Source organism: Humulus lupulus, chromosome 1 (assembly GCF_963169125.1).
Source record: "Humulus lupulus chromosome 1, drHumLupu1.1, whole genome shotgun sequence".
NCBI lineage: Eukaryota > Viridiplantae > Streptophyta > Magnoliopsida > Rosales > Cannabaceae > Humulus > Humulus lupulus.
This window is the reverse complement of record NC_084793.1, coordinates 7,916,822-7,929,836: the sequence shown is the minus strand read 5'-3', so window position 1 is coordinate 7,929,836 and position 13,015 is coordinate 7,916,822. Positions and strand designations below refer to the sequence as shown.

Below are 13,015 nucleotides of genomic sequence, written 5' to 3'. Positions count from 1 at the left end.
ATTTTTTTAATTAATTTTTCATAAATTTATGTTTGATAATGTATTAAATGCTTACACTTTTTTGTTTTATTATTTATTATCATTTAAAAAAATTGATTTTAATTTTGTTATAAAAGAAACATGCAATTTTATTTCATTTTTAGGATAAGAAAGATATATAATTCAAGACCCAAATTATACATAAATATATCTTTTAATTTATTATAAAATAAGATGTATATATAAATTTGTGAGGTATAAATATAAATATAGCTTCTTTTATCTTTTACCCTCAAAGTCACTTTTGTTCATTTATATGTGCAGGTAACTATTTAATAACACTGTATTTATTTACATGAACTTACCAATCTCATTTTATTTATAACAAATATGATTAATGGTACTTTGGCAAAATACCTATTTTTAAAATCATTTTCAACTTTAGCCTAGTTTTAATAATTTTTTGTAAAATTGTCTCTCATAATTTAGACAGTTAGTCGAAAATTTAGACAAGTAGTCAAAAAATTCAAATAGCCGGTCGAAAATTGTAGACAGCTGGTCGAAAATTTAGATAGTTGATCGAATTTTAAACAGAAGTTATTTTGCAAAAAATTATTAAAAGTAGATCAGAGTGCAAAATCGCTTAAAAAAAAAGAAGACAATTTTCACAAATTTCTCATGATTAATTAAAAAAATTGATTACATCATTATATATAATATTTAACTTAATGTGCATATATTACGGAAAAGTTTCGTAATTAGTCGAACTGATAAGATCATATAGAATTAATTGGCCGAAGCCACTCATGATTATATAGATAAAAAATGATGTGAATATATTATTATATTTTTTAAAAGATCATGCTTTTAGGTAGTGTTTTTCTTTTGGGTTATTACACTAGTGTTTTGTATTTTAGTTTGAATAAATAGTATTTTTATCGCTGAATTTTGACATTATTAGATTGTGCCTCTAAAATATATGGTTAGTTCAAAAAATTTCTTGAATTATTGATATCATTATTGTGCCCCCTGCTACAATTTGTATAAAATAATAAATATTTTTGTTCTCCAAACTTTGATAACTACCAATTATACTATTTACTTATAAAAATTTTAAAATCTATTAATTCTTAAAAAATTAAAGAAAAATTATTAAAAAAATTCAATAAAAGACTAAAATTATTTAAAATTCATTTTAAATACGAGTTTGAAAATATTTTTTTAAATAAAAACTAAATTGTTACAAATGAAAAAATAAATAAATTTCCTTCAACTTCTTTATTCTTTTTTAATATATTTGTCTAATTACTTCCTATCTTTTCATTTTTGCCCAATATTTTTAATTAATTAAGTTTTATATATTTTTTTAAAGTTAGTACATTTTAAATTTATAATATTTTATATATATTTGATTTTTAAAATGATTTTAGGGGCAAAAATGAGAGAAGAGAAAGTAATTAAAAAAATTAATAAAAAAAAATAAAGGAGAAGAGAATATGTTTTTTTTTAATTGTAACAATTTAGTTTTTATTTTAAAAATATTTTCAAACTTAAATATATTTAAAATAAAATTTAAATAATATTAGTATTTTATTGAATTTCTTTTAAATAATTTTTCTTAAATTTTTTAAGAATTAATAGTAAAATAGATTTTTAAAAATTTATAATTAAATGAAACATAATTTAGTAGTTGTTAAAATTTGGATGGTAAAAAATATTAATTATTTTATGCAAATAGTAAGAAAGCACAATTTAATAATATCAATAATTTAATGAAAAATTTTAACATTGTACAATTTGGTATTGTAAAAAATTTAGGGAAAAAAATACCATTTATTCTTTTTAGTTATTACACTCTTATTTAGTCATATTTTATTATCTTTTTTGGTGAGCAAATAACGCGAAATCCGCCGCCCAAAAGAATCTTCTCGGATCAATTTCTCGTGAGATCCAACGCATGAGGAGGAGGAGGAAGAAATAATGCAAATGAGATTAAAAAAATTTATTATTATTTTTTAAAAAATACAATAAAAAAGAAAAGAAAATGGGAGGAGGGAATGATATTAGAATTAGAGAGAGATATAAATATAAATATGGAGGGAGCTCTCTCTGCGTATGCGTATGGTTCTGTGTGTGGCTCTGTGTCCGATACGGAATGAGAGAATCGCGCGGACAACAAGAAAGGAAGATAATTCCACTCCCTAAACTCTCCTCCAATTCGGGATCTCTCTAGGGTTTCCTCTCTCTCTCTCTCTCTCTCTATCTACCTTCTTCAATTTCATCTCACGCGGTAAATATCTCTCTCTCATTCCATGCTTTCTTCGCTTCGTCTTCTTTGTTCTGTGGTACTGGTATTGAGTTTTTGATTGTGGAAGTTTTTGATTTTGATCGAAGTCGGGAATGAAAATGTTGTGGATGAATACACTTTTTTGATTTTGTTATTGTTGTTATTACCATTTTGGTCGATTTGTGTGTATTTTGATTACGGATGCGAAATGCAGATGGCGTGGAATTCGTTCTATCTGCATTTTGAGATTTTTCGTTGAAGAAACGAGTATCGCTGGTTGATTAGAGGAAGGAAATGGATTCGGCGAGGAGTTGGTTTCAGAAGCTTCAACCGCGAGATAAGTTGAGAAGTTCGACTAGGAAGAAGGATTCTTTATCTGGTGATATTGACGAAATGGATCCCCAAATGGATGAGGAAGCGCTTTCCAATATCACGAAGCAGAAGGTAGCTGCCGCTAAGCAGTATATTGAGAATCATTACAAGGAGCAAATGAAGAATCTGCAGGAGAGAAAGGAGCGGTAAGTTCGTTCTCGATTTTTGCTTATTGTTATTTAAGTTGAAGGAAGGGATTGTCCATTGAAATTTTATCTTTTTGTTTTTTTGTAGGAATTGAAATTTTATCTTTTGAATGTAAAGTTTCTGGGAATTTTGATATTTTTTTTTCCTTCAGAATTTTACTTTTAATTCTAATGAAAGTGGTTTCGGGTATTATTAATTTATAAGTTCATTTGTCCTTTAAGTTAAACAAAGTTCTATCTCGTCTCCTTGGATTGTCATCATATCACAATTATCATTTTTTAAGGCAGTTGACCAAAACCTTATATATTATCTGTTACAATACTTTTGAAATATTTTTTTCTTTTTTAAAAAAAAAACTTTGGATCGCATGAGTGCATCAGTTAGCTTATTATTACTAGAAAACTGCTTTTTGCTACTTGTATTTTTTTTTTTAACTTTATGAAGCGTCGCCGTATTTCGTTATGTAAAGGCTCTCGGGCTATAACTGACGTGTGATCCCAAGCAAATGATCATATTGGTCACTTCCCTCTCCAATGGTGTAAAATATTTAAGCCAAAATTTCTTCACATCAGATTACTAATGTAGAAACATGTTTCTGTTAATTATATGCAAATGATGATTGAGGCCCATAACATTTTTATTGATGTATTTCATTCCTTCTTTTTTCCCTTTTATGCAGGAGAAATATTTTGGAAAAGAAATTGGCTGATGCTGATGTCTCTGAAGAAGACCAAAACAACCTTCTTAAATTTTTGGAGAAGAAGGAAACTGAATACATGCGCCTACAAAGGCATAAAATGGGTGCTGATGATTTTGAGTTACTGACAATGATTGGCAAGGGTGCATTTGGGGAGGTATAATTTTTTTTCATAAGATTGAGTATTTTAATCTTTTACTTATTTATTTTGTTCTTATGAATTTCCCTGGCAAATATTTCACTGTTCAGAACTGGTGCTCCTTTTTTGTGTAATAATATAGTAGTGGGGTTTTAATATATTCTGTAGGTTTTTTCTAAATTTTTTATCAATATTAACTTGACTTTAATGTCCAGGTTCGTGTCTGTAGGGAAAAGACAACTGGTCATGTATATGCTATGAAAAAGCTGAAGAAATCAGAAATGCTTCGTAGGGGTCAGGTATTCATTTGGTATTATGGATTTATTATTATAGTTATTTCCAATTGGGTTTCTATTTTTTTTAGGTTGTTATTTCCAATTGGGTTTCTATCTTTTTAGGTTGTTATTTCCAAACGGATTTCTATCTTCTTAGGTTGTTATTTCTAATAGGATTTCTATATTTTTAGGTTGAGCATGTTAAAGCTGAAAGGAATCTGCTCGCTGAGGTGGACAGCATATATATCGTCAAACTTTACTGTTCATTTCAAGATGATGAATATCTTTATCTTATTATGGAATATTTACCTGGAGGGGATATGATGACTTTGCTTATGAGAAAGGACACTTTGACTGAAGATGAAGCTCGATTTTATATTGCAGAAACTATTTTGGCTATTGAATCTATTCATAAGCACAATTACATTCATAGGTTTGTGGGTATAAGTTTCATGATTTATCTAGATATTGTGATATGGCTTAAATTTAAATAATTTTTTCGGTTGGATTCAAGACCGGAGGTGAGTGATCTTATTAGTCTTAATGTTGCAGGGATATTAAGCCTGACAATCTGCTACTTGAGCGATATGGACACCTGAAGCTGTCAGATTTCGGGCTATGTAAACCGTTAGACTGCAGTAACCTCCAAGAGGACTTTTCAATAGCGAACAATCCAATTGGGGTTGCACAAAGCGATCAGAATCCAGCACGCACCCAGCAAGAACAACTGCAACATTGGCAGAAGAATAGGAGGATGCTTGTAAATTACTTTCCATTCATGAATTTCATTCTCCTTTTCCTCTTTTTAATGTGGTTCAAAAAATGGTAGTGAGGCGAACTGGTTTCCTTTTTCTCTTTTTCAATTCTGTCTCCGTATGCTTGTAATGAATATTAGTTGGACACTGTTTTCATATATGTTTTCTTCAACTGAAATATTTGGTTACTGCAGGCTTATTCTACTGTCGGCACACCCGATTATATCGCTCCAGAGGTTCTGTTGAAAAAAGGTTATGGGATGGAATGTGATTGGTATGTAGTTATGGACTTTACTTTAGGTGCTTGAGCTTTTCACTATCCAGTAAAGCTTTACATTGTCATGAAACTATTTCAGCAGGGGCTTTGTTGGTTTTAAATTTGTGGACTACAATTTTAATTGTTCAATATATTATTGGGTTGGGGGTTTGACAAAGATATGTTTGTTGATACGTAGGTGGTCACTTGGTGCTATTATGTTTGAAATGCTGGTTGGGTACCCACCTTTTTATTCTGATGATCCAATGTCGACTTGCAGGAAGGTAAACCCCCTCAACTCATAATATTTTTTCCGAAATTGTAATGCTTAAGTTTGTTTAACCACCATTCCATCTGCCAAATAAGCAATAAGAAAATCTTCATTTGTGTGATTATTTGGTACTTCTTCCTTGTTTATTTTCAGATAGTTAATTGGAGAACTCACTTGAAATTCCCGGAAGAAGCAAAGCTATCTCAAGAGGCAAAAGATCTTATTACTAAACTCTTGTGTAATGTCAACCACAGACTAGGATCAAGAGGCGCAGACGAAATAAAGGTGTTGTATGGTGTGTCCTATTCTAGATTTCTTAGAATTTTTTTTCTCATAAACTACTTGCATATAATTGGAATTACCTTGTGCTGATGCTTTTATTAGGCTCATAGTTGGTTTAGAGGTGTTGAATGGGACAAGCTCTATCAGATGGAAGCTGCATTTATCCCTGAAGTCAATGATGAATTAGATACTCAAAACTTTGAAAAGTTTGAAGAGGTACTTATGTCTCATTTTCTTGCTGATACTGTAAAACTATAATTATGTCAAGTTTATGTTGGTCATGGTGCTTCTTTTTGGATTTGGCAGTCGGAAAATCAAACAAATACTTCATCCAAAACTGGTCCTTGGAGAAAGGTAGGCTTACAAGTCTTATATGCTTCTTTTTTTGCCTAGTACTTTATATAAGCATTGCTATTTCCATGCCATTGTTGCTTACAGTTGGTGTAAGCTACGTCCTTTCAGGGACATCCGATAACAGTTGGTGTAAGCTACAAAACAGTATTATACTATTTTTTTAATATATATTGTTTTCATCAATGCCTTAAATAGGGACTACTGTTCCCATATCATCCGATCTATTTAAGATGAATTTGTGGCCTGCCTGCCTGTATGATGATCTCCCCATTCAATTTCTTTTTTTATTTTTGGTGCTGATTTCAATTTTTTAGTTTTAGTTCTAGTTTTGGAAATATTAATCTCTTTCTGTTCTCAGATGCTTTCTTCCAAGGACCTCAATTTTGTGGGGTACACGTATAAAAATTTTGAAATCATCAACGATTATCAAGTTCCTGGGATGGGTATATTTCTCTCCCGCATTATTATCTTCCCGCGTTAATATTTTAGTAGTCTAAAAATACATCTTCGGTTCCGGCAAGTGATGTGTACAGTATTTTTTAACTAAATAGTCAATAAACTGAATTAGATTATTTGCAAGATAAAATCACAGGAGTAGAATCTATTAGCAGATAGGTTTTAGTATATTTGAAAATATACAGTCCTCTCTGGTTTTAGTTAGACCAGATAATCCCATCATTACATATAACGTATTTCTTCACGAAACTATTTGGATGACTAATTAGATGATTTTCTCTTCCTGTAGCTGAGTTGAAGAAAAAAACAAACAAGCCGAAGCGACCATCAATTAAAACCCTTTTTGGTATGCTAAAACCTCTTTCATTTCCCCCTTTGTATACATATATACATGCACCATTCTCACCTCTTTGGGGCTCACTTGGGCAGATGGTGACTCGGAGTCATCCGAATCATCAGATACACCGGCCAGTGATCAATCAATGCAAGGGAGTTTTTTGAACCTCTTGCCTCCTCCATTAGAAGTTCCCGAGGATCAAAAGAGCCCCTAATCTTGCCGGTCTATTTGATGGCACAGGAGCTTGTTTTGGGGGCCAAAGTTTACTTACTTTCGAGTGCTTAGATATGTAATTCTTGATGCTGTTACTGCTGCTGCCCATGCATGAAACTTTTTCAATGGCCTTATCAGCTGATAAGGCTGGAGCTTTGAGGTTTTATTCACCAAAGGGCCCCCATCAAGGCCTGAAACAAAGGTGCTTGTAGTCGAAGAAGCCTACTAATCACACCGTTGACACGCAACCGAAGAACAGGTCCTGTAAGTTTTTTTAATATTTTTTTCCTATGTTGAAAAAGTGCAGATGCAGACAGAGAACTTGGAAGTAGACTCATTCTAATTCATTCTCTACTGATACGTGTTTTTTTTTTTTTATTCAATCTTTTTTCTTTAGTTTCCAATTCTGTTGTTCTAAGTCAACCTATTACTAGTAGTTACCAAATGTTGTACAAAGATATGCCTGAGAACTCATACCATGTAATAGTCTGTTGTTCCAATTCTAATAATGAGAGACAATTTGTTCGGCTAAAAATCAGGTTGTCTCTCCTCCTCCCATTGTACAGTGCTCTGCCAAAAGTAGTAAAAGTAAAAACCCATTTGACAAAACGATTCGTTTAATGCCGACAGATTGATCGTTTACAGTACTATTTGTGTGAGGGACAAGGACAGAGACAGTGATACAACGTTGAAATGGGATTGTCAGATTGATCAGTAATATGCTTGTAAGGTCACTTTCTTCTCCAACTATTTGGTTTGGTTTGGTTTGGTTTGGTTTGGTTTGGATTATTTATCTTTAGGCACATGTGGTAGTTACTCAACTCAATGGAGGAGGCGCCATAGCTAGTAAGGTACAATGACACAACAAAATTCAAATATAACTTACCAACTAAATTGAAATATTTTCAATATTTTTTTATTATATATTTTCTAATAAGAATAAGAAGTAAGTAATTGAAGACAAAAAGTAATGCTAGGAACGTACGTCAGCTGTTGTTGTTGAGGGGCCATAGTAAAGCTACGTTTGAAAATTAAAGCTTGACTTTTTTGGGTTTAAAATAGGAATGCACAGAGATTTTGCAAGATACATGACAATTAGGAATCTCCATAGACAGACAGATTGAGTGTGTGAGTGGATTGGGCACTATGTATGTATGTATGGTAGAGTTATAACTTATTGTGGTTTATTGACATAAAATTATTATAATAAGAAAAAAAAATAGATAAAATAATTATATATTCTATAAGTTAAAATGTAAATTTGGTTTGTACTAAATTTTTCTGTATAGATAACTATTTGGTTTTTCGTGTTTTTACAAAATATCATCTTGGTATTTGTGTTTACAAATAATGCTCATTTGATATCCTGTATTTTGAAATCGTACATATTTGGAACACTGTATTTTAAAATTGTACATATTTTGTATCTTAAACTCAAATTTAATTAATAAAATTTTATTAGTTTAATCAAATTACTCTCAATCATACGAGCTACAAATTATATATAATTACTGGCAGTTTGGTCATGTAGACAAAATTTTATCAATTATGATATGAAATATCAGCATCATTGAAAACGGAGGGTACCAGAACGATACTTTGCAAAAACAAAGGGTACCAAAAGAGTAAATTTCTTATTTTTTAATATAAATTTATTCATGAGTTATTCTTGTTTATTACCAAACTTGTTAGTATGTGTACATAATTTTAAGAGTATTGTTAAGGAACACCAATAGTGTTCTTACATATTTTAATTTAAAAAATAAAATATGGGATTTGATAGTAAATTATACCGATTAATATAAGGTGATATTGAGATCATGAATGATGCCTAATGGCAATGAGCTTTCTAAGAGAGATTCTAATTTTTTTCCTAAAAAGAAAGGAAAGATATTCTCTTTTTTTTTTTTTGGTCTATGGATATCATATACGACTGCCACTTGTCATGATATTACTCATATTAATGTCAAACTATTGTCACCATTTGCTTGTACAACTATCTATGACTAAGTTTTTAATATTAATAATTGGTGTTGTCATTAACACATTAATTGGCAGACACTCTGGCCAAAATAGACTGATCGTGTCCAACTAAATATTGGAATTCATGTCATGATTGTAATTTGTGTCGTATTTATTTATCTATAGAAGTATATATATATATTAAGCACGTTCTTAGGGAATGAGATCTCATGAGAGAAATATATAAGAAATTCATAAAATGTGAAATTATAAATATATATAGATTTGATGGTTTCAAGTTTGTTATAGTTGTATTAAAAAATAGATAAAGTGTACCCGAATTGTGTTCCACCCCCACTTTTAATGAGAAATTGTGTTGTTACATGATTTAGGGCTTCTATGCTCTCTAATCATTCAATCATATATAGAAAAGTTATGTATATATATTGAGATCTTTTTAAGCAAGCCATTAATTTTGTCTCTATTATAATAATATGGACGTATTTTGTTTCGGTACTTTGAGAAATTATAATTTAATTTATTTTATATAACAACGTACATGATAGTTATAGTAGGTATTTCACCTATTTTTAAAAAATTCTAATAATTTACAATACTTTTCAAATAGCATGTTTTTGACGTGTATAAAAAAAATTAAGTACTCATGCAACTAATTATTTCAACCTTGATTTCAGTACCATAAATTAACCTACAAAAATTTCAATATATTTGCCACTAAAAAAAAGTGAAAATTTTGTGTAAATTAATCAAGGAAATATTACAGTAGTCACTTGATTCAATATCACAACAGTGTCTCTTGATTTAACATCATTTGATCATATTATATATATATATGTGTGTGATTAAAGATTTTAGTCTGAGATAGATAGGAAAGGCAAGAAAGACAAATTGACCAGCTGACCCAATTCCCCTAACCTAACCCTTTCGGCAAAGTAAAGTCTTTTGACGGTCTTATTGGTAGCTCTACTTTCTGTTGCAGCATACGAATGAAACCAAATTTAATGCCTTGACCCAATCAATCAAGGACGGTTTTGGTTCTCTTGAGTTGCCTTATTATATATATATATATAAATAAATAAATAAATAATATATATTATATATATGTGCCATTAATGCCCCTAATAAAAACTAGCAGCCAGAGAAAAGATTTTTGCTGCTGTCCAAGTTAGTTTATACTTTAGTGTTGATATTTGGCAACTTATCGAGAATACCTTAAGGGATAGTTTATGATTGTTTCCTTTGTTTACCGATAATACTTGTTAAATTTAAATATATAAGATCCAATATTAAATTACACTAATAATAGTATGTTACTTTTTTGTTGTGTTGGACATCACTGATATTATTCAACAATTTTTTTATATTATATAAGAGAAATGATACTCCAACACTATAAAGATGTGATATATTATTATTAGTGCAATTCAATATCAAATATCAAATCTCAAATATTTGAAATTAATAAGTAATACAAGGTGCTAACCTAAATTATCAACTTACGTGTTGTTGGTCACCAACACTCATTATATAATCCCTAGCATGTAAAGTGTGACGTATTGTTTAATGTAAGCTGAACTAATCATTTAATTACTAATGCTAAGGTGGAGAAAAGTTCAAGTTTATAACTGGCTATTACTACTATTTTTATTGAGTCTAAATCCCAAAGTTGCTTAAAAAGAACGTTAAGCCCTTAAAAAAAACTCAATACTAATAATTCATATCGACAAAGTATTATTTATTCAGGAGTTTAAACCTTAATTAATACACATACATAAAATAAACAAATATATTATATATATATATAGATATTGTATAGTGGGTTAGTTGTTCTTTCCATGTCCCCCTGTACTGTTTCTCTTTTCAGACAAATCTCATCGTTCTGATGTTTTAAATTTTGTTTTCTCTATCAAAATCGTGACTTTGAATGGCTTTTAAAAAATATATATAATCTAAGTAATAATTATTATGTGATTATAACACTAATACTTATATATTGAGAAAATCACCACCAGACTGACGTTGCCTAATTTGGCTTCACATTACTTATCTTTTTCTGTGTGTCTTGGCTATGCCGGCGATCCCAATTGATTGGTTTTGAACAAGTATCAAAACCTGTGTTTAATTATTATAATTATGCCACTTAATTATGTTATTATTAATTAACTAATTACTTTTAATTCTTTGGTTATATTAAGTATTATAATATCATAAAACTCTCTTTAAATATGGCTTTCTCTTCTCTTCGAAACCCTCCCTCCTTCCCTCTCACACACCATCTTTTTTCTCCTCCAATGAAAGCTGGAACATTTGAAATGGTTCATGGTGGGGTTTTGGATATGATCCAACACCAGCACCATGAATATTACTTAAACCCTTCTACTAATTCTAGTTTGATCCCAGTTCAAACCTCCATGATTAACCAATTCCCCAAGCCTGTGAATAACGAGCTCTCTGATTGGGTCGAGCAAATCACCAAACAGCTCATCGACGACCCACCTGAGATCACAGCCTGTAGTAGTCTCGAAACTTTTCAGGCGGCCACCACTACCTCGAGCGACGACAACTACTTCGTTCAATCCGCGTCACTTTCCGGTGACTACTTTCGACCAAGAAAAATCCCACGAATAGAGCTAGCTAATACTAATACTAATAGTAGTAGTAGTAATAATAATAATAATAATAATGATCTTGATGATCAAGAACAGAACTTGACCCAAATGATGACACTTCTGCTAGAATGCGCGGTGGCAATCTCCGTCGACAACCTCGGCGAGGCTCACCGGATGATTCTGGAGCTTACCCAGATAACGTCTCCGTACGCACCGTCGTCGGCGGAGCGCGTGGTGGCTTACTTCTCCAAAGCCATGGCTAGCCGAGTAGTGAACTCGTGGCTAGGGATAGTGCTCTGCTCTCCTTATCCCCTACCTCTGGTCAACCACAAGTCTCTCCACGACGCTTTCCAGGCCTTCAACAACGTCTCACCTTTCGTCAAGTTCGCTCACTTCACATCCAACCAAGCCATCCTCGAATCCTTCCACCGCCGCGACCGCCTCCACGTGATCGACCTCGACATCATGCAGGGTCTCCAATGGCCGGCCTTGTTTCACATCCTCGCCACACGTGCCGAGGGACCGCCGTCGCACGTGCGGATCACCGGGGTCGGTTCCTCCCCGGAACTCCTGTCCCAAACTGGTCAGCACCTCTCCAGCTTCGCCAAACGACTCGGCATCAACTCGTTCGAGTTTCACCCGGTAGTGAGGGACCCCAAGTCAGGACTGTTAAACGTCGGCGTTTCGACGTTTCGAGTCAGGAGAGGAGAGACCCTCGCCGTGCACTGGCTCCGGCATTGCCTCTACGACTCGACCGGACCAGAGTGGAGAACGATCAGACTCGTCGAGGAACTCAAGCCCAGAATCTTCACGTTGGTGGAGCAAGACTTTGCGCAATCAGGGTCGTTCTTGGATCGATTCGTGGGGTCGCTCCATTACTACTCGACCATGTTTGATTCTCTGGGAGCTTATTTGGGGGCTGATGATCCCAACCGGCACACGGTGGAGCACTGTTTGCTTCATAGGGAGATAAACAACATGTTGGCGATTGGTGGGCCTGGTCGGAGCGGGGAGGAGAAGCTGAGGGATTGGAGGAGTGAGCTAGTGAGGAGGAGTAGTGGCGGCGGCGGTGGTTTGGAGCAGGTGGCAATGAGTGGGAATTGCATGGCTCAGGCTCAGTTGATATTGAATATGTTCAGTGGTGGTAATAGTGGCTATGGATATAGTTTGGTTCAAGGAAATGATGGCACACTTAGGCTTGGTTGGAAAGATACTTGTTTGTATACTGCTTCTGCATGGACTACTTCTTCTACTTACAACTATTGATTAAAGTTTTTATATATATCTATATATATATTTATATATGAGTTTATAGATTATTTCCTATTTTTTTTCCGATTATATCTCTCATGTTTTGTCAAATTATTTTTAAAATTTTTTTTTTCTAAAATATTTTAAATAAACTCCTGAAATTAATTTTAATCAAATTTTTTTGAACTAAAATCACAAATAATTCCTCAAACTAACAACTTAGAACAAAAATACAGTCATTATGCCTAAAAATCGTGTTATTATATTCAATTTTTTCTCATCGAAATTAGATTTAGAAGCCTATTTGAACCATTTTACACCATAAAATCTAAAGAATAATTTATCAAAATAC

General features: G+C 32.4%; 2 protein-coding genes across 2 annotated transcripts; both read left to right on the top strand.

Annotated features, from left to right (window-relative positions):
• The first annotated feature begins 2,053 nt into the window (after positions 1-2,053).
• Positions 2,054-7,355, top strand: LOC133784981 (uncharacterized). The gene is made up of 14 exons (XM_062224245.1): positions 2,054-2,269; positions 2,481-2,784; positions 3,465-3,639; positions 3,837-3,920; positions 4,088-4,329; positions 4,449-4,656; positions 4,846-4,925; positions 5,107-5,191; positions 5,332-5,463; positions 5,563-5,676; positions 5,767-5,814; positions 6,173-6,257; positions 6,560-6,616; positions 6,700-7,355. The coding sequence occupies exons 2-14, from the start codon at positions 2,561-2,563 to the stop codon at positions 6,819-6,821; spliced, it is 1,656 nt and encodes a 551-aa protein (XP_062080229.1). The 5' UTR covers positions 2,054-2,269; positions 2,481-2,560; the 3' UTR covers positions 6,822-7,355.
• A 3,193-nt stretch (positions 7,356-10,548) lies between these two features.
• On the top strand, positions 10,549-12,737 carry LOC133784975 (protein SCARECROW-like). The gene has a single exon (XM_062224238.1). It carries the CDS (start codon positions 11,029-11,031, stop codon positions 12,676-12,678), a length of 1,650 nt encoding a protein of 549 aa, XP_062080222.1. The 5' UTR covers positions 10,549-11,028; the 3' UTR covers positions 12,679-12,737.
• The last annotated feature ends 278 nt before the right edge of the window (positions 12,738-13,015 follow it).

Bases quoted from the DNA above. Each gene is read 5' to 3' on its own strand.
- LOC133784981 (XM_062224245.1), top strand. From the start codon at position 2,561: ATGGATTCGGCGAGGAGTTGGTTTCAGAAGCTTCAACCGCGAGATAAG. The intron at 2,785-3,464 runs GTAAGTTCGTTC...CCTTTTATGCAG, and splicing joins CTGCAGGAGAGAAAGGAGCG to GAGAAATATTTTGGAAAAGA. The intron at 3,640-3,836 runs GTATAATTTTTT...TTTAATGTCCAG, and splicing joins GCAAGGGTGCATTTGGGGAG to GTTCGTGTCTGTAGGGAAAA.
- LOC133784975 (XM_062224238.1), top strand. From the start codon at position 11,029: ATGGCTTTCTCTTCTCTTCGAAACCCTCCCTCCTTCCCTCTCACACAC.